Source organism: Spodoptera frugiperda, chromosome 5 (genome assembly GCF_023101765.2).
Source record: "Spodoptera frugiperda isolate SF20-4 chromosome 5, AGI-APGP_CSIRO_Sfru_2.0, whole genome shotgun sequence".
In the NCBI taxonomy this organism is placed as follows: Eukaryota; Metazoa; Arthropoda; class Insecta; order Lepidoptera; family Noctuidae; genus Spodoptera; species Spodoptera frugiperda.
In genome coordinates, this window is record NC_064216.1 from 10,041,915 (window position 1) to 10,060,935 (window position 19,021).

The 19,021-nt window shown below is 43.2% G+C and overlaps 3 protein-coding genes across 3 annotated transcripts; 1 reads left to right on the forward strand and 2 right to left on the reverse strand.

Moving 5' to 3' along the window:
- Nucleotides 1-1,812: 1,812 nt before the first annotated feature.
- LOC126910683 (membrane-bound alkaline phosphatase-like) lies at nucleotides 1,813-4,900 on the reverse strand. Its single transcript, XM_050693644.1, has 5 exons — nucleotides 4,525-4,900; nucleotides 3,751-3,943; nucleotides 3,413-3,585; nucleotides 2,320-2,953; nucleotides 1,813-2,190 (listed from the first exon to the last, which is right to left on the reverse strand). Exons 1-5 carry the CDS (start codon nucleotides 4,873-4,875, stop codon nucleotides 1,910-1,912), a joined length of 1,632 nt encoding a protein of 543 aa, XP_050549601.1. The 5' UTR covers nucleotides 4,876-4,900; the 3' UTR covers nucleotides 1,813-1,909.
- A 606-nt stretch (nucleotides 4,901-5,506) lies between these two features.
- LOC118271568 (membrane-bound alkaline phosphatase) lies at nucleotides 5,507-14,098 on the reverse strand. Its single transcript, XM_050693643.1, has 5 exons — nucleotides 13,728-14,098; nucleotides 7,606-7,798; nucleotides 7,349-7,521; nucleotides 5,922-6,582; nucleotides 5,507-5,843 (listed from the first exon to the last, which is right to left on the reverse strand). The coding sequence occupies exons 1-5, from the start codon at nucleotides 14,070-14,072 to the stop codon at nucleotides 5,581-5,583; spliced, it is 1,635 nt and encodes a 544-aa protein (XP_050549600.1). The 5' UTR covers nucleotides 14,073-14,098; the 3' UTR covers nucleotides 5,507-5,580.
- Nucleotides 14,099-15,531: 1,433 nt separating this feature from the next.
- Nucleotides 15,532-18,870, forward strand: LOC118271570 (membrane-bound alkaline phosphatase). The gene is made up of 6 exons (XM_035587636.2): nucleotides 15,532-15,692; nucleotides 15,824-16,116; nucleotides 16,411-16,603; nucleotides 17,069-17,244; nucleotides 17,716-18,367; nucleotides 18,561-18,870. The coding sequence occupies exons 1-6, from the start codon at nucleotides 15,626-15,628 to the stop codon at nucleotides 18,749-18,751; spliced, it is 1,572 nt and encodes a 523-aa protein (XP_035443529.2). The 5' UTR covers nucleotides 15,532-15,625; the 3' UTR covers nucleotides 18,752-18,870.
- Nucleotides 18,871-19,021: the final 151 nt, after the last annotated feature.

Below are 19,021 nucleotides of genomic sequence, written 5' to 3' on the forward strand. Positions count from 1 at the left end.
CAATTTAATGGCCTTGTAAAATAGCAACCCTTTTAATTGTAGTTCTGTCAAAATATGTACTGATATTGACACATCTTGTATTGGTTGTCAATGCACGATTGTTTTCTTCCGCTCACCGCGGGAAATGACTGCACGGTTGGTGCGGTGGCTGGGCAACTGGCTGCCGCGCAACGGGTAGCGGGTTCGATTCCCGCACGGCGCAACTCTTTGTGTGATCCACAAATTGTTGTTTCGGGTCTGGGTGTCATGTGCATGTGAACTTGTATGTTTGTAAACGCACCCACGACATGGGAGAAAATCCTAATGTGGGGCAACGTTTTTTAAAATAAAACAAAAATACAAATAATAATACATTTTGTGACAATGTCTCAACAGTTACGTTATATTAATTTTATTGTGGTATAAATGTGTTCCGAATGCAACCGCATTTAGTTGAATCTGACGATGTCCGTTCTTTATTACGGCAATGGACTTCACTTTCTGAGGTAAAGTACGATTCATATGTATACTAGAATGTAAACATAGAATGGAATGTAAACATAACCTCTAATTAAAATATTTCAATAACTTCTTTTGTAGACGTTCAATGTAAAAGTGGAAATCACAGAAATGCTTTTGACATTAAAAAACACTAGGAAACGTAAGAATATTCATACTCCGTGACAAATTAATATTGAGCCAAAGTTACTATGGGCATCTGGCATCCTCCTTTACGCAATGCTTTTAATTTGGCACGTTGTAATTAAAAGTTGATTATTCTCTTTACCAAATGATCACCTACAATTATTACAGTACATACTACAATTTATTGTAAGACAGTTTGATCAGAAAATAAGGATTTGTAATAAATATAAAAGAAATTGGTAATCTTCTCTTGAATTTACCTTTCTGCAATGGAAAATATTAATTTCAACGACGTTCGTGCATTTGCATAAAAATTGCAACGTCAATAAGAAACGAATGCAAATGTCCAAAAAGTAACGTGACCTGTATTATAACTCCTCCTGTTATTTAATTTTTATACTCTCAATGTACAGAATTCACACTTCAGGATTATGTCGATATCTCAAGTAACGTCGTTTATTTTACATTTAATAGTTTTATGTTAGTATTAAACCCTACTTCTGAACTACATTTCAGCTGTTTAAGTTGATGGCAAGTACTAGTTCTGTTTGATGTCCCCGTGAGGAGTGAGCCCGTGTGCTCGAAAATGTTCCACAGTGGGCTAGGTAGTAGGATGACATAGACATCAATGAATAAAATATTTTCAGTTAACTTGAATTCGTATAACCCTCGATCCCTGATGCCACTGGGGAATAGAAATTCAACATTCTGTACGCTTCACCTCTATCGTCGTATTAAAACACTAAACTCATATCTCTTCCTAGAGCAGGAAGAAGCCGAGTTATATCGAGGATCTTATAACACAGGGCTGAGTACTAATAATGGAAGTTCTTAAAGACCCATCGTATTTTGTATTTTTTTTATTAAGGCCAGAAATTGCCTGTGTCCTCTTCTATGAAAGATTCCGGTCTCCTCTGCTTTGGGTAAGATAACTTCGCAATCAACGAACTTGGAATTTAATTATAGCTCACTAGGGACGAACATCTAGGTCTTCTTATCCTGTGCCCCTGCACAAATAGAGGCAATGCTTCCCGCTCGAGTTGGCAGATTTGAAAGATGTTTTCTGGTTGGCCAGACAAAGAAATATTATTTTTGGAAATCATCATCATGCACATAACTATCTGGAAATATTGCGCTTTTTAAATTTAAATCCAAGTCGAGTCAAGTGGGTATAATAAAACTCTCAGATTAAATTCAAATAAATAATGTATATTGTAAAAAAAAAATATAAATTGTGTTGTTTGGTTCGGTCCTAAATCTTGAGTACCTTTTATTTTTTATGAAATCAGATCTTAAATATAATATTAATTTGAGACAAAACAGTTAAAAACGCTGCCATGACCACTATATGTATCGGCGAAGCCAGCGCATGCGCGGCGCCGCTGCAGGCGTGTCTGCCGGGGCCGATGCAGGCGGCGTACGCCATGAGGTGCGGCAGCTGGCTCTGCTCGTACAGCCCCGTGAACATGGAGTGGTGCGGCCCGCGCGCGAACACCGCCACGTCGTCCCCGCCGTGCGTCTCCGAGTCCAGTGGCACATCTACGTGTGCTCGCCACTCTAACTCTTCTGTAAATCAATGCAGTATTATGAATTTGTAATGGAATGAAAGGAATACTATTTTTTAAAATGTTGAATTTTGGCACTACAAACAGCCACACGTTAATTTGCTAATTGAATAGACGAGAGATGACTTACCATAATAACTCTCAGCGGTGACATCGGGGCGTATACCGTTCACATGTGGACGGAAGCCGGGCCCGTTGGTGTACGACAGCGTCATGTAAGGCACTCCGTCCAGGTCCAAGTCTCTGGAAGGGCCGAGGATGTCATGTCCACGGGCCGAGTATCCATTGTAAGCCATGACGTGGGCGTGGTCTGCTGTGACCACAATGAGCGAGTCGTCCTCGGAGAGCAGCTCGGCGGCGCGCGCGACGGCCTTGTCCATCTCCAGCGTCTCGTCCAGCGCTAGCTCGGCGAAGTTGTCGTGGTGCGCGTGGTCGATGCGACCGCCTTCCACAAACAAGAAGAAGCCCTTCTCGTTTCTACTAAGGGACCGGATTGCTATCTCAGTTAGCTCCGCAAGCGTTGGGTCTGTCGTAAGATTAGACTGCATATGATAGTTGAGGTGACTGTCTTCAAACAATCCCAACAGATAGTCTGGCGGCGAAGACAATAACTCAGTGAGTTGTGCTCGAGTATTTATGTACCGGTGGTCAAGGCTTTTTGAACGTTTGTCGTTCTGCCATTCCTCAATCAAGTTGCGGCCATCAGTTCTGGTGCCCTGTGACGTAGTTGGGATGAATTCACGCCGCCCACCTCCTAATATGACCTGGTAAACAAATAGTAATCAGTATTCCTAACACTACAGTACAGACCAAATGTTGGTTGGCAAATTCATCTGAAAAATAGCAATGTTATACAATATGATTGTTCTGTCAGTCTTCTAACGTTTCCCGATGACAGCAATGCAGATGCATGCTGACGTTTGTGATGCGATGCAGATGTTTTAGTGCTTAAGTTTAAATTCACAGTTTTATATTAATTTTATGAAAATGTTATAGCCTAAGTTATAGGTTTACTTATAATTGAGAAGGTACGTATAACTAACTAACCTACAATATGTAGATACTTTTGTTCTTTGGTTTGCAATAAAAACTGACATCTGTTGTCTTAATGCTAATTAATACTAATGACCATAGCAGCATGTAAAGAGGATTCGTTAAGCCATAATAAAATTAGATGAAGTGTGCTGAGCCGCAGTGTATGCGGTCGGTAAAGGGAGACTGACTTTGAATCGGTTGCCGGGGCTCATGTGCACGAGCTGGTGCGCGATGTCGGGGCAGCGCGCGGGGTCGGCGCCGTCCTCCCTGACCTTGGCGTCGTTCTCCCAGTGCCGGTTGGCCACCTTGGCGTACACGCCGGCCGGGGACGCGTGCGTGATGCGCGTCGTCGTCACGATCCCTGTTCGAAACACCTCGGTACATGAAACATTTTCTACTCACACTAGTTGATTCATTGCAGGAGCTAAGCATTGTAGCCATCTATGAAAAATTTTGATTACAAAATACACTGTAGCAGCACAGAGACTGACTCCGTGGTGTGAGCATGGTGCATGTTACAACCAACCGGCATCGCGGCCGTCTGCGAGCGCCCACTCGGCGATGGACTGCACGTGCTGCGAGGAGTCGGTGGACGCGTCGCAGTCCCAGCGCGGCACGGCGGCGGTCAGCCCGAGCGTGCCCTGGTTCGCCTTCACGCCGCACAGGTACGCGGTCGCTGAGCACGAGGAGTCTGCCACTTGAGAGTTCACGCAGTACGTCTACACAAGATAATCCGTACTCATAATATAAATGTGAATATGTGTGCATCTGTTTATACATAATTGAACCAACGAAACAATGTAACCAAGAATTGTATTGTGAACTTGATTGAAAAAGAGTAACCTATGGAGTTTCTTGCTCGTTCTTCTCCATAGGATCTACACTAGAGGACTGACCGCCTTTTTAATATTATAATATTTGCTTTGACGTTCAAACGTGCCTTCTTGGTATATTTGAAATAAATAATTGTGACTCTGACTTTACGTGTGGTAATTCGTTTGGAGTATGTGGAAGTAGCAGCCCGTGCCATGCTGGCGGGCCGCTGTTTGGGAATTCAAGTAAACGTGACAACTGCTTTCTCTTTCATAATGTATCACACATTTCGCATTTTTTGTTTGGTCGGTGACTACTTTTCCATGTTTCCCCATTTAGCACAGACCATAAGTATAATTATTTGGGATTAAAAATATTGTTCTTATATTTAAGATAGAAAATAACGCTGGTTTCTTAAATTATGAGTAGATGAATGATACGAGGCTGAAACTGAGTTGGGATAGAAGCTATATATTTCTTTACTTACTTTGACTAAACCTGAAGTGGGGAACTTCTCAAACGCGAGTTGTGCCTCCTCGCCGGTGTGCCCGCGGCGCTGGCCGAGCAGCGTCCGCGCGGCGGCGAGCGTGGGCACGGACATGCCGTCGCCCAGGAACATGACCACGTTGCGCGCCTTCTTCACGCTCTCCTTGTGCGCCAGCCGGGCATTGATTGCAGCCTGCGCCTCAGCGTACCAGTAGCTAGCCTCGGTCTCCTGAGCTCGAGCCGGAGGCCCGGCGGGAGAGTGTCGGCTAGCGGGGTGGTAGCGGTCGGCGGGGGGCACGCCGGCGGCCGCGGGGCCCGTCAGCGCGACCAGTGCTAGCGACAGGAGGAACATGGCGAGACGTTCGACTGGCCGAGTAAGACTGGGGCCGCTATTATAGCCTTTATTTACTAGTACTTATCTTATCTGAATCTTATGTTATTTTATTACAGTAACATGCTTGCTGGAAATGACTTCCCTGTGTCGGCCGTGTGTTGTGACGTCACATGTCACGATCACTTGGAAATGTTAGCCGTCACTGATGCAAGTAATCAGGTGCTTCATTAATCAATTGACGGCGCAGCTGCAGTTGCAGCGTTATAGATTGCATGATCCTTCAAAATTAAGTACTCATGTAGGACGTGGATTTATTGCGAGGAAATGTTGATTTAATTTTGGAGAAATATGAGAATGAAATAAATTTTGTTTACTTAGACTGCTACTCAAGCTATTGAATTGAATAAAGAAGTTAACATTACAAGTATTTCAGACCCTATGTTACAAGGTATTTTGAAATCTGTTAAAAGCTAACACCATACCGTAAAAAACCGATGCTCACATTAAATTAAATAAAAACACAACTGAAGCGTTTATGTGAGGCCGTGGTAACACTCCGGTTGGACTAGCTTTTTGTGTTGTAACGAAAGATGTTTCCCACGTCAATCCCATCGAATTAATTATTGATATTTGAATAAAATGCATTAGATATGATGAAAATAATTTATTAAATAGGTTATATGAAACCGGTGTACGTAATTCAGATATAAGTCAGATTTCAAATCATTTCACACTAAAGGAAGCCAACAGTACAAGGAGAGAGAGCAGCAGCACAGGCTGGGCCAGCGCATGCGCGGCGCCGCTGCAGGCGTGTCTGCCGGGGCCGATGCAGGCGGCGTACGCCATGAGGTGCGGCAGCTGGCTCTGCTCGTACAGCCCCGTGAACATGGAGTGGTGCGGCCCGCGCGCGAACACCGCCACGTCGTCCCCGCCGTGCGTCTCATAACTCAGCGGTACGTCGACAGGCGAATGCCACGTTTCCGTACCTGCGATAAATCAGCACATTGGTGAACAAAACTGACGATATAAAACGAGTACAAATAACATAATTATCAAGTTTTTACCATAATCTTCTTCATCGGTCACGTTAGGTCGACCACCTCTGACATGAGGACGAAACCCGGGTCCGTTGGTATATGATAGTGTCATGTAGGGCATGCCATCCCACGTGTCAATCGCATAAGTCACTGAAGTACCCAGGATGTCATTTCCACGTGGCGCATAGCCATTGTAAGCCATGACGTGGGCGTGGTCTGCTGTGACCACAATGAGCGAGTCGTCCTCGGAGAGCAGCTCGGCGGCGCGCGCGACGGCCTTGTCCATCTCCAGCGTCTCGTCCAGCGCTAGCTCGGCGAAGTTGTCGTGGTGCGCGTGGTCGATGCGACCGCCTTCCACAAACAAGAAGAAGCCCTTCTCGTTTCTACTAAGGGACCGGATTGCCACCTCAGTCATTTCAGCCAGTGTAGGCTCTGTTGTTTGATTGGCTTGCATATTATATTGCATATGACCACTTTCAAATAAGCCCAGCATGTATTCTGGCAAATCAATTTTAGCTCGCATTAATTGCTCCCGATGCCAGATGTACTCGTGTTGAACATTCCGCTCCCTCTTATCCTGTTGCCATTCTTGGATCAAGTTCCGACCATCTGTTCGGCTGCCAAACATATTTTCATCATCGCGCATAGAGTTTGGCAAAAAATTGGCTCTACCTCCACCAAAAATAACCTGAGGAAATAATAACCAAAATGAAAACATGATACTCGTAGAAAGGACCGCTTCTTCGGTTAGTAAATACATTACTGACCGATTTTTTATTTTTGGAATAATTCATCAACTCGTCCCACATGTCTACGGCCCCTTTCGGACGACCTACAGAAAATCTAAATTAATATTATTTTAATTCTGCAACTCGTCACACGTTACATTTTGGTGGGTTTTTAAACTTTATAATCGTTTGGTACAGTCAGTACAGATTTTACAGTAACTCTTTTGCTTCTGATTGTACCTTTCTCAATTGGAAAGTAACGGGAGACGAGTTGCAGAATGAAAATAATATTAATTTAGATTTTCTGCAAGTCGTCCTAAATGGGTCGTAGGCATGTGGGACGAGTTGATGAATTACCCGATTTTTGACTTAACTTTGGTAAAAGACATTTTACTCGTATGTAACTTGGTACTAAAATCAACATTTTGTTAATAAATTGCCCTTTACTAGCATTTTCTCCTGTGTTATTGTCGTGGTGTGTTTACAAACACACAATTTCACATACACTTGACACCTAGATTCGGAACAATAATTTGTAGACCACACAAAGAGTTGCTCCGTGCGGGAATCGAACCCGATACACGTTACGCAGCAGGCAGTTGCATAGCCACCGCACCAATCGTGCAGTCAACCTTCTGCAGATTGACTGCTGGCTACGTGTAGCAGCAGCAAACATGTGAGCTGTGTATTGGTAGTCAGCAGAGCAGGCAGGTGGTCGAGGCTGACCTTTAGTTGGTTCCCGGGGTGGTTGTGTACGAGCTGGTGAGCGATGTCGGGGCAGCGGTCTGTGTCGAAGCCGGCTTTCTTAACGGCTGCATCGTTTTCCCACTCCCGGTCAGCAGACTTGGCATACGCGCCGGCAGGAGACGCATGGGTGATGCGCGTCGTTGTCACGATACCTGTGAGTTGTTATCGTAATACAGTACTAGACTAATAGATAACCGGTGGAGTAGCCAGTTTGTACTAAAGTGTAGTGTAGTCACCGGCATCTCGTCCGTCCGCCAGAGCCCAGTCGACGATAGACTGCAAGTGCTTGGTCTTGTCCACCGAGGCGTCGCAGTCAGTTCGCGGAACGGCTGCGGTCACTCCAAGGACACCGTAATTCGTCTTCACTCCACACAAATATGCAGTGGCGCTGCAGGCCGAGTCAGCTACCTGAGCGTCCACGCAGTACGTCTACAACATATGAAAGCAATAAATGAAACAATATTCTGCACAGCAATATACAATTACGAGAATAATTCTAGAAAAATTAAAATCTCCGTTTAAATAACCGACTCCTAAAAACCAAAAACTAAAACAAAAAGTTAAAACTAAAAAGCATAAAATGACTATCATAAGTATATGCCCTAGATATTTAAATTTGTGCACCAGAGTGCACAAATTTAAATATCTAGGGCATATTGTCACTGATGACCTGAAGGATGATGAAGATATCGAACGTGAACGCAGGGCGCTGGCTGTCCGGGGTAACATGTTGGCTCGCAGGTTTGCTCGTTGTAATGTGGAAGTTAAGTTAACGCTTTTCAAAGCTTATTGCCAATCTTTTTACACGAGCGGCCTGTGGGTCAGTTATACTCAAAGGGCATACAGCGCTCTGCGGGTACAATATAACAATGTATTCAGGATGTTGTTGCGGTTGCCGCGGTTCTGCAGTGCGTCCACTATGTTTGCCGAAGCGCGCGTTGATGATTTTTACGCGTTGAGACGCAAGCGTGTGGCATCGTTGCTGGGCAGGGTACGCGGCAGTAGCAACGACATACTGAAGGTAGTGGCAAGCAGGTATCAGTGTCCCATACACTCGCTCTGGGTGAGCATCGTTGTGGGAGACGTAAAATAAATTATTATGTGTATCGCTAGGATTCTAACATAGTTTATAAGTTCCTATTGTTACTAACCATTATGGATCACTGTTATCTGATTAATAAATGAATTAAATTACATAAGTACTGACTGGTAGGTTAGCAGGCGGTGCCACAAGTTCTAAATAAAGTTATTCATTAAAACCTGATATGTACTGTTTACAGTTTCGCGAGCATTTAGTTATATTATTTTGATATGCCCTGATGGCACCGACATCCAGTCTACCAGTTAGTATTTATAATAGATAGTCATTTTATGCTTTTTAGTTTTAAATTTTTGATTTAGTTTTTGATTTTTTGAAGTTGTTTTTTGAAACGCAGTTTTTTATTATTATTGTTTAGTATAAGACAACTTAGACCCGTTTTGCCACTTATAATCCATATAGGTGCAACGTTCTAATCAATACAGTTTTATCAAGCCCAAACAAAAGGTAGTTACTGGAAACCGCTAAGGAATTGTGAAATTAAGTTTCCATGTCAATTTATCTATGAAAATATTATGTATGTTAGGAAAAATCTAAACTTGTTTGACAAAGTGTCTGACAGACACAATTATAAAACTAGACATAAGGATAGTTGTTCAGGCGTAGCACAGTAGTTTTATATATTAATTTATTTATATTTACGAGTTGTACCATAGCTCGATAGATGGCGTTCGCCGATTTAAATTCGAGCTATGGTTACGTTACATGCAATAGTATAAGTCAACAGAAAATGTCTTAATAAATGTCTTCGTTCGAGTGTGTGACGTTTTACTTTATCTTAACCTCTTTGGCGACAGTGGCGCCAACCCAAACATAAGGTCCTTCGAGCCGGATAGTATAGTGATAGTACAGTGACAAGTGCCTCTAGTGGAGGAAATCAGAACCAACGGTCGTCGAAGAGGAAGAAAACCGAGCGGAGTCCAAGGAGAGCTGAGCAAGGAGTTGTGTAAAGTGAGATAGTGTTTGTGAAGTGGCCATAAAAACTGTGAGTACATTGCCTTATTTAAACGTCCCAAGTGCTAGATAGTAGAAAAAAGTTAAGACTTAGAAAAATTCAGCTTCTAAAAGACATAGAGAGAATTGCCCATCAGTCTAGACTTGAAAAAAGGTTTCATTACGTACAAGGAAAAGTTCGGATATCTTGTCTACAACCATGGAGGCTAAGTTGAGATTGTTAGACGACCTCAAAAGTCGTATTCAAAAAGGATATGTCAACTTTAAAAAGTCACCGAATGACAGAATCAATCAGGCATACATTGACTCGAGGTTGGAAATACTAGAAAATCAATATCAACAATTTATACAAAAACATGACGAACTTTTGGAAAATTATACAGAAAAGGAATTGAGCTCTACCAGTTACGTTCAAAATGATGTTTTTGAGGATGTTATGGACACTTTTCTAACGTATAAAGTAGATTTAAAAAACTCCTTACCTAAATCTAAGGCATCTGTACCGAGTGATGTTGATTTACCTAACAACCATCAAACAAAAAAGTTGTCTAACACAAAATTACCTAAAATATGTATCCCAACTTTTAGTGGTCAATATACACAATGGTCATCGTTCAGAGATTTGTTTTTATCATTAATTGATGGTAACGAAGCTTTGGATGATGTTCAACGTTTACATTACTTACGGTCACAGTTGTCAGGTGAAGCAGCACAACTCATTAAACACATTCCGATTACACATGCTAATTATAAGAAATGTTGGTCTATGCTAGATAACAGATATAACAATAAGAGATTTTTAGCTAATAGTATTCTCAGGCGTTTACTTAGCCAAAATCAAATGGCGGGTGAGTCATCGGTTGCACTCAAGGAACTTTTAGATACAACAACCGATTGCTTGCACGAATTATCAAGTCTAGGGGTTAAGGTAGACGCTTGGGATATAATTATTATTTATTTAATTAGCTCCAAGTTGGACGCGGAGACTCGGAAGCAATGGGAATTGCAGGTAAGTGAATCTTGTGAGGATCTTCCTACCTTCCAAGATTTTCAAGACTTCTTAGACAAACGATTTCGAGCCTTGGAATTTGTAGAACCACAAAGTAGCAAGTCTAAAGGTACCTCTAAAACGTTTCATGTAATTTCAAAGATATCCTGCCCTCATTGTTCCGAAGAACATCTCTTATGTTATTGCAAGAAGTTTGCTCAGGAGACAGTCGCACAGCGTCGTAATATTATAAAATCACGGGGTTTGTGTTTCAATTGCCTTCGCTCAAGCCATATAAGTATTAATTGTCGTGCAAATACCAAATGCAGGATTTGCAAAAAAAGACATCACACACTCTTGCATCAGAAATCGGATTTAGGTACGGAGAAACGCTCCTCCGCATCTCCGATTAAACTGAAACCACCGGACGAGATCACGGCTGAACCTCATCTTACAACCCATCATACTCGAAACATTCATAGTCAGGTCGTACTGGCTACAGCCCGTGTTCAGGCTAGGTCGAGTAATGGGCATTCAAAAGTTTCGAGAGCCTTGTTAGACCAGGGTTCTCAAGCTTCATTTATAACAGAATGTGCGGTTCAGAAACTCAAGTTAAAAAAAATAGCAGTAAAAACCACTATTTCAGGTGTAGGTGGAAGTCAGGGCAATCTGACATCCAAATTTATGGTTAGGGTAAATCTTCAATCTATGCAGGATCCTAACTTCACCTTTCAAACGAAAGCTTATGTGCTTAGTAAGATAAATGCAATTTTACCTGAAAAGAAATTTACATTAGTGGATTGGCCAGAACTAGGAAATATTACGTTAGCTGATCCAAATTTTAATAGGCCTAACAAAATTGACATTTTGTTAGGGTCGGGAGCCTATGCCAAACTCTTAAAAAATGGCTTAATTAAGGACCCTACGGGTAAAATAATGGCTCAAGATACTTACCTCGGCTGGATCATATCTGGAGAGGTCAGTAATTCAAATAGTGAGACATCATAATTTAGTTAACATACACGCTAAGGTCGAAGAAAATAATATTCATAAAAAGTTTCAGGAAATTAAGGCAGGGTTTTAATGCTCTGATATTTTAATCATTCGTCCTGAAGAACATCACGCATCTATTCGATCTTACCTGACTTTACACGAGGAACATAATATTAGGCTTGATAATGGAAGTGATCTTAAAATAAAAGATAAACTAGAATTTTAGGACTTACCTTGAATCACAAATCCATTCCATTACAAGATTTACTTACCTCGCAGTAGTCACAGCTATCACTGATCCAACTGAAACTACTTACTAAAATTAATACAGTCCACTGCAATACAACGTTTGTAGTATCTGCTAGGTTTGGCTGCATATTACTTCACTTACCGCTTACCGCTCAAATCTTCATCTCAAAAAACTTGATCAATTTAGATTGCGATGAAGAGTGGTCTAAACATCTAGGTACAAAGTAGCAGTCTTATTATAGTAGGTTACAAACCTAGGTTATTTACATGGTAGTAGTAGAAGAGGAGGATCGGGTTCACTGCAATCTTGTCACTTTTAAAAATAAAGGTGGCTCCAATATAACATATTTGTATACTAACTAGGATTGGAGTCATGATGTGTCATAGTTTTAGTTATTAGATTGTAGATGTAGTTAGAATTTGTTTTAATATTATAAAAAAAAGACTTACCTTTTTGGGATGGCTTCGACAGGCGTGCTGGCTCAGAGGTTTATCACCCAGGGCGATGAACAACATTCATTGTAGAATAGGACCTCTAAAATTATAGAAGGTAATCCACCCTCACTCTCTAGTTTAGGACCTCACTTCTTGAGGTATGATACCAAAATCATATTTGGTAAGCGTACTACCTTTGTAGGTACATCAAAGTTTAGTGTAAACACTTCTGATGTAAATTCATTGACTCCAGGACATTTCTGTGATAGTCAACCATAGGTAGTACCATATTATTATCAACTTAGGTGGCTTGAGACGTTGGCAATTGACACAAAGAATGATTTAATATTGATACAAACACTGGTCTCGGGAGTATTTGACAATGTTCTTGCAAAGACAAGTGGGCTAACAATAGAATATAAGGGCTCCCGAGTTAAACGTCCAGCTTGTAAATTTTGTGTTTTAACCAATGTCAATTAATTAATTTGTTAGACTTATACTTTTTTCTACGTCTTTATATTTTAGTAATTTAAGAACCAAACACCAAGAACTGTAGTAGATTATAGAAGTTAGTAATTAATTAGTAAGTTTATTTGTTTTAAGGACTATAAGTCCTTGGTGGGCGGTATGTTCAGGCGTAGCACAGTAGTTTTATATATTAATTTATTTATATTTACGAGTTGTACCATAGCTCGATAGATGGCGTTCGCCGATTTAAATTCGAGCTATGGTTACGTTACATGCAATAGTATAAGTCAACCGAAAATGTCTTAATAAATGTCTTCGTTCGAGTGTGTGACGTTTTACTTTATCAACCTCTTTGGCGACAGTGGCGCCAACCCAAACAGATAGATTGAGCCAGCCATTCTTTAGATTGACAAAAATAAGTAAGTCGTTCATGGGATTATGTGTTAAATGTTATAACAAAATTCCAGAGGAAATAAAACACCTAAATGAAAGACAATTTAAACTATGTATTAAAAAGCGATGTGTAGACTAGCATACCTACTACAAATTGAGTGATTATATAGAGGATAAAAATGCCTCGAGGCAGGCTGGTCCAGCTCCACAGGGTAACGAAAATAACTAATTCCAATAATGCATTTGTCCATGTTATTTCAATGTGTTCTGTTAAACTTAATTATTGTAAATGTGAGAGCAATGTAATTAGCTTAAATTGGATTAGACTAGTAGAATGCATTTGTGTCAGCTTGGAGTTGTCATGCTCACTCAAATGTCTCATTGGCGGTGGCACGGGCATTGGATCGCTCGATTCCCTGCAATATGGTTGAGTTGGGCGGTGCTGGTGTAAGTGTCATGTTCGTGAACGGGCGCCGTCAACTGGGACTGGTTATCTTCAAACTGCATTAATTTGGTTGTCCTCAAGCTTGTCAGGTAGAGCTATTGCGGCAAATACCCGGTACACCTATAGTGTCATAGTCCAGCAGAGGACTCTCACGGGTGAAGGATGACGTCATTAGTGATTATTAATATTCCGCACATGTTAACAAAATCTCGGGCTAATACACATGGGGTAAAACGTTCGAATCGTTATAACTATGTAGTTATTTAAATAAATTAAAAAATAATTGCTGACGACACAGTAATGTAATATACATGTAGAGGTTCAAAACATTTACCTTTATTAAACCAACAGTAGGAAAGGTATCGAACGTCATCTCAGCCTCCTCGCCGGTGTGCCCGCGGCGCTGGCCGAGCAGCGCGCGCGCCGCGGACACGGTGGGCCCGGACATGCCGTCGCCCAGGAACATGACCACGTTGCGCGCCTTGCTGGCGGTCTGCAGCTGTGCGAGGCGAGCGTGGATGGCTGCCTGTGCCTTATCATTCCAAAACTTGGGATCCATTTCTTCATGCTTGGCAGAGCTAGCGCGACTGCCGGGCCCGGATGGGTGGTAGTGGTCACCGAGAACATATCCCAGCACAGTAGCGGCAGTGATTACGAATAGCAAGCTCAACGACCCCATGGCTGGTAGCACAACTGCAATTAACTGATGATTTACTAACTTTATAATGCTCCGAATCTAATCTACGGAAACAAATTATCACAAAGTACAAGATATCTACCGATGAAAGGCAGGAAACGGTGGTTTAATATAATGGATCGCTGTCTGCACTGAAGTCGATCGTCCTGATTGTGTCTGGCGATGTTGATAAAGTAAATATGTACAACTACACGAGCACCTGGCGCAGCCGACGCAGTCGACATTCGCATGTAATTACAATAATCACTACATTTGTTTTATTTCCTTCTGCGCCGGGGCAATACTTGTACACAACAATAGGTCATTCTTTTGAATGACATTTATATCTACTAATGGTTAGCTGCTTGGCCAGACATTCATCATATAAGTATCTCTTACCATCCCGATGCATCTCCTCTGCAGTGTGTCTAATATTCTATATGGAGGCCTCGATCTCTACTGAATGTGAGGGCAAACTCATTTTTAAGCTTGGAGGGTTTCATCTGGTAAGTGGTAGGTGTTTCTTCACTTTGTTACCTCATGTTTAAGTAGCCACATTTAAAATAGGAATGAACCTCATTTAACTTTTAAATCGACAGACAATTCCTGATGTATCTTGGGAAGTTACAATTAGCTCTGTAAATTAGATGCTGTACACATGTGGCCACTCTGTTTGAAATAACCGCTTTTTTTCTTCTCAAATTGGTTTTACACTCCCAATAGTTTTGACGCGTATTGTTGTTACATTGTTCTCATATATACTAATATATGCAATAGGTAAATGAGAGATTGTAAAAAAAAGAGTAATGCCACCATTACTATTTTCAAAAAAAAATCTTCCTTGTTCTTCTCCATTCGTAGCTACACTTTGGAACGAGCACCTAGCTTTACTGACAGACAGACTGACGGACAATTCAATTTGATACTTCAAAAGTGCCTAATTTAGGATTAATTGAAATAAATATTTGAGTATCTCTATATTGCTGTGAATGTATGTTCCAAGTGTTCTGATGCAGTTACTGTGTGCATAGTAAAGCTGTGCCGGCGGCATGCGCACGACCCGGTGTTATCAGGTGGTAGCAGAAGGGCTGCAGTGTGTGTATTATGATGTACAATATAGTAACCGTCAACGGGTCTAAAATACTTCCTTGTAGCAGTCATGATTTGATCTCATACAAGTACTAGATTTTGTGTGGTTTGAAAATCCTATATATGACGTCAATAAATGATTAAGGGCACATTTTTTTATCAAAATTACTAGTGCCCACTATATTTTTTGTTACTAATAACGTCAACAATGCGATGAACTTGTTCGATCGTGCCGTGGTTTAAATTTGGTCCCCAATTAAATTTTTTACATACGTAGTATTACATAGTATACCTCTGCAAGAGGGTGAGGACATAGGATCAGTGTGCTGAACCTATTTCCATACCGCGTAGCATATTTGTTGTCGCCTTGAAAGATAAGTGAACATCTGAGTGGAGAGGTTGTTATCTATCCGGATGAGAGCCGCGGAGATAGTGGCGGAGGCTGCGGCGGCTCACTCCCGCTCGCGATGTCTGGCCGCGCCCACGCCGGCGCCGCGCTGCTGCTGCTGCTGGCTCTGGCGCGACCCTCGCACGGTACTGCAGGCACTGCGCTACGATTCATTACTGCGTCGTCTTGACAAAGTACCAGGAATCGTGGCCCAGTTGATTGGTACATCACTTGTGGTAGTGGACTCTCACGTTGTATGTTATTGTTCTTTGATCAGAGCGAGACGTGTATCACAAGTTATCACGCAGCGTCGAGACCGACACGCTGAACATTCCGGATGTAGAACTTGATCAGCAGTTCTGGTACGATGAGGCCCAGGCTGCAATCAATGCCCGGCTGGCGCACAAGGAGAGCGTGAAGAAGGCGCGCAACGTGGTCATGTTCCTGGGCGACGGCATGTCCGTGCCCACGCTCGCCGCCGCGCGGACGCTGCTCGGCCAGCGCCGCGGGCACACCGGCGAGGAGGCACAACTCGCGTTTGAGAAGTTCCCCACGGTCGGACTAGCTAAGGTATATGATACTAATATTTGTTATAAATACGAATACACGTAGACTAGTCACATGTTGTAGCCGTGATACGTACCTACAATTAATCTGATGGTGGTCTCTCTATCATCATCAGTGTAACTACAAGGTTAACGTATATTTAACATCATAGGAATTATCAGTGATTTGTTGTCTATAAGTTCCCCCATGCACAGCACACCTAACAACATGAAATACGAGTTAATAAACAATCATATATACCTACCTGTGTGGTAGTTGACGACAGTGTGTGAGTGTGCGCGTGCGCATTGCTTGCAGACGTACTGCGTGGACGCGCAGGTCGCGGACTCGGCGTGCTCGGCCACGGCGTACCTGGGCGGCGTGAAGGCCAACATTGCCACCATCGGCGTGAGCGCACGCGTGCCGCACGGCGCATGCGCGGCGGCGCGCGACCCCGCCCACCACGTGCACTCCATAGCGGAGTGGGCGCTCAGCGACGGCCGGGACGCCGGTACTCGACCGCTGCTCTATTACTGCATTGTGTATTCCATAGCACTGCGTTATTGGCACTCTTTTACTTGTAACTTTACAAGGTAGCACGATAGTAAAACGATTAGTAATCAGTTATTTCGTTGAAATAATATTTAATAGGTACTATAAAGTCACCGTTGACGTTCTGGCAAGTAAATGCTCAGATCTTTTACTTGTCAGAGAACGTCAAGCGCTCGCTTTTTGCCACCATACGGTCTCGTTATTTTTGTTTTAATATTTACAAGAATGCTCATTGTAAAGTTTATAGGGAATTGTAAAGTTTATCAGCACCTTTACATTTTTATCATTGATGTATTTATGTTGGCCATCACTACTGCGCCTAGGTAGCGTGACTTCAGACTAACTGCTGACTTATTTTGTTTGTGTTTATTACAATTAGACAAGTGGAACAGTTGGCCAAGTGAATGTGAGTGTGTGTGGGCAGGTATCGTGACGACGACGCGCGTGACGCACGCGTCCCCCGCCGGCACGTACGCGCACACGGCGCACCGCGACTGGGAGGCGGACGCCGACGTGGCGGCCAGCTGCGCGGCGGCGCATGCGCGCCAGGACGACATCGCGCTGCAACTCGTGCACGCCTACCCCGGGGACCACTTCAAGGTGCCACTTACTCTAGGAATCGCTGCTTTAACAGACTGTATCCTGCATCCTGTGCCGGCACAGTGACACAGATACAATGCGCAAAATACGGTACAACTTTATTACGTTGATGTTAGTACATCAACATCCCCATACACATTGCACTGTAACGTGAATAAATGAAATTGTGGATCACATAACTGAATAGGTAGTCAGTACAATGCAGTTTATGATTAGGAGCTCCAAATTAATGAATGCACATTGATTTAATACATTGAAACTCTTCTAATAAGCTACACGTGATCAACAAAATAAGTTTTTTGGGTTTTAGATACTCGATACATAATAAAATGGGCAAATTTAAACCAAATGTTAACGCGTTGCCGTAGCCATCTTGTACGTACTTCTATTTTCCATCAGATTGAAAATATTGTGTACCTACCATAAGTACTTGTTCTTTTATATATCTAATGGGAATATCATATTGTTTAGGTAATATTAGGTGGAGGCCGTCGAGAGTTTTTGCCAAATTCTACAATCGACGAAGAAGGCTCGAGGGGTAAGAGGTTAGATGGCAGAAATTTGATCGAAGAATGGCAAGAGAGTAAGCGAGCACGGAACGCCAGCCACCGGTACGTGTGGAACCGAGAGCAGCTGCTGGCCGCGGCGGAGGAGCAGCCCGAGTACCTGCTGGGCCTGTTCGAGGGGAGCCACATGCAGTACCACATGCAGGCCGACCCCGCCACCGAGCCCACGCTGGCAGAGCTCACCGAGGTGGCGATCCGGTCGCTGAGCAGAAATCAAAACGGGTTTTTCCTTTTCGTGGAGGGGGGACGTATCGACCACGCGCACCACGAGAACTTGGTGCAGCTGTCGCTGGACGAGGCCATCGAGCTGAGCGCGGCCGTGGAGCGCGCCGCGCGGCTGCTGGGCGAGGAGGACTCGCTGCTGGTGGTGACGGCGGACCACGCGCACGTCATGTCCGTCAGCGGGTACTCGCACCGCGGCAGCGACATCATCGGGCCCTCCGACGACCGCGGGGACGACGGCGTGCCGTACATGACGCTGTCCTACGCCAACGGGCCCGGCTACCGGCCGCCCTCGGCCGCGGGGCTGCGCGACGACATCACTCAGTACAATTACCGTGAGGCTTGCCAAAGTTACCATGAACCATTTCTTTTTAAACATAAATAACTTTATCAACAATTCTAAATTGCTCGTTGGTTGCTGTCGATGTCTTAGCCTAAAATAGTTTAGTTTTTCTATAGAAATTAGATCGTAATAATACTCTAATATTAATTAGATACTATGATTACATTGCTTCCTATGTTTTGCAGATGATGTGAACTTTGCGTTCCCGGCAAGCGTACCACTGGACTCGGAGACGCACGGCGGGGACGACGTGGCGGTGTTCGCGCGCGGGCCGCACCACTCCATGTTCACGGGGCTGTACGAGCAGAGCCAGCTGCCGCACCTCATGGCGTACGCCGCCTGCATCGGCCCCGGCAGACACGCCTGCCGACACTGAGCAACATAACTACTCGATACGCAACTACACACACCTTACCATGTACTAGATGCGGACCAATTGATGGAAGTTATGATTTTAGCAAAAGATCGGAATAAAAGAGTAATTAAGCATTATTATAGCAGTTGTTATAATTTCTAAAAGTGAATGTAGTTTGCACTGAAGTCAATGTGTAAGTCTGTGGTCTACTTAGTCGATCAAAGGTGTAGGTAACTGAAACGCAATCTTTACAACGGGGCTAGAAGTGAACTGTCCATGTTCCCTACGCGT

Excerpts from the sequence above, each read along its gene's own strand:
- LOC118271570 (XM_035587636.2), top strand. The coding sequence starts at position 15,626 with ATGTCTGGCCGCGCCCACGCCGGCGCCGCGCTGCTGCTGCTGCTGGCT. Across the intron at positions 15,693-15,823 it reads TCTGGCGCGACCCTCGCACG|AGCGAGACGTGTATCACAAG; the intron begins GTACTGCAGGCA and ends TTCTTTGATCAG. Across the intron at positions 16,604-17,068 it reads CAGCGACGGCCGGGACGCCG|GTATCGTGACGACGACGCGC; the intron begins GTACTCGACCGC and ends GTGTGTGGGCAG.
- LOC118271568 (XM_050693643.1), bottom strand. The coding sequence starts at position 14,072 with ATGGGGTCGTTGAGCTTGCTATTCGTAATCACTGCCGCTACTGTGCTG. Across the intron at positions 6,583-7,348 it reads ACCCCGGGAACCAACTAAAG|GTTATTTTTGGTGGAGGTAG; the intron begins GTCAGCCTCGAC and ends TTATTTCCTCAG. Across the intron at positions 5,844-5,921 it reads GACCGATGAAGAAGATTATG|GTACGGAAACGTGGCATTCG; the intron begins GTAAAAACTTGA and ends GATTTATCGCAG.
- LOC126910683 (XM_050693644.1), bottom strand. The coding sequence starts at position 4,875 with ATGTTCCTCCTGTCGCTAGCACTGGTCGCGCTGACGGGCCCCGCGGCC. Across the intron at positions 3,944-4,524 it reads CCACTTCAGGTTTAGTCAAA|ACGTACTGCGTGAACTCTCA; the intron begins GTAAGTAAAGAA and ends TATCTTGTGTAG. Across the intron at positions 2,191-2,319 it reads CACCGCTGAGAGTTATTATG|AAGAGTTAGAGTGGCGAGCA; the intron begins GTAAGTCATCTC and ends ATTGATTTACAG.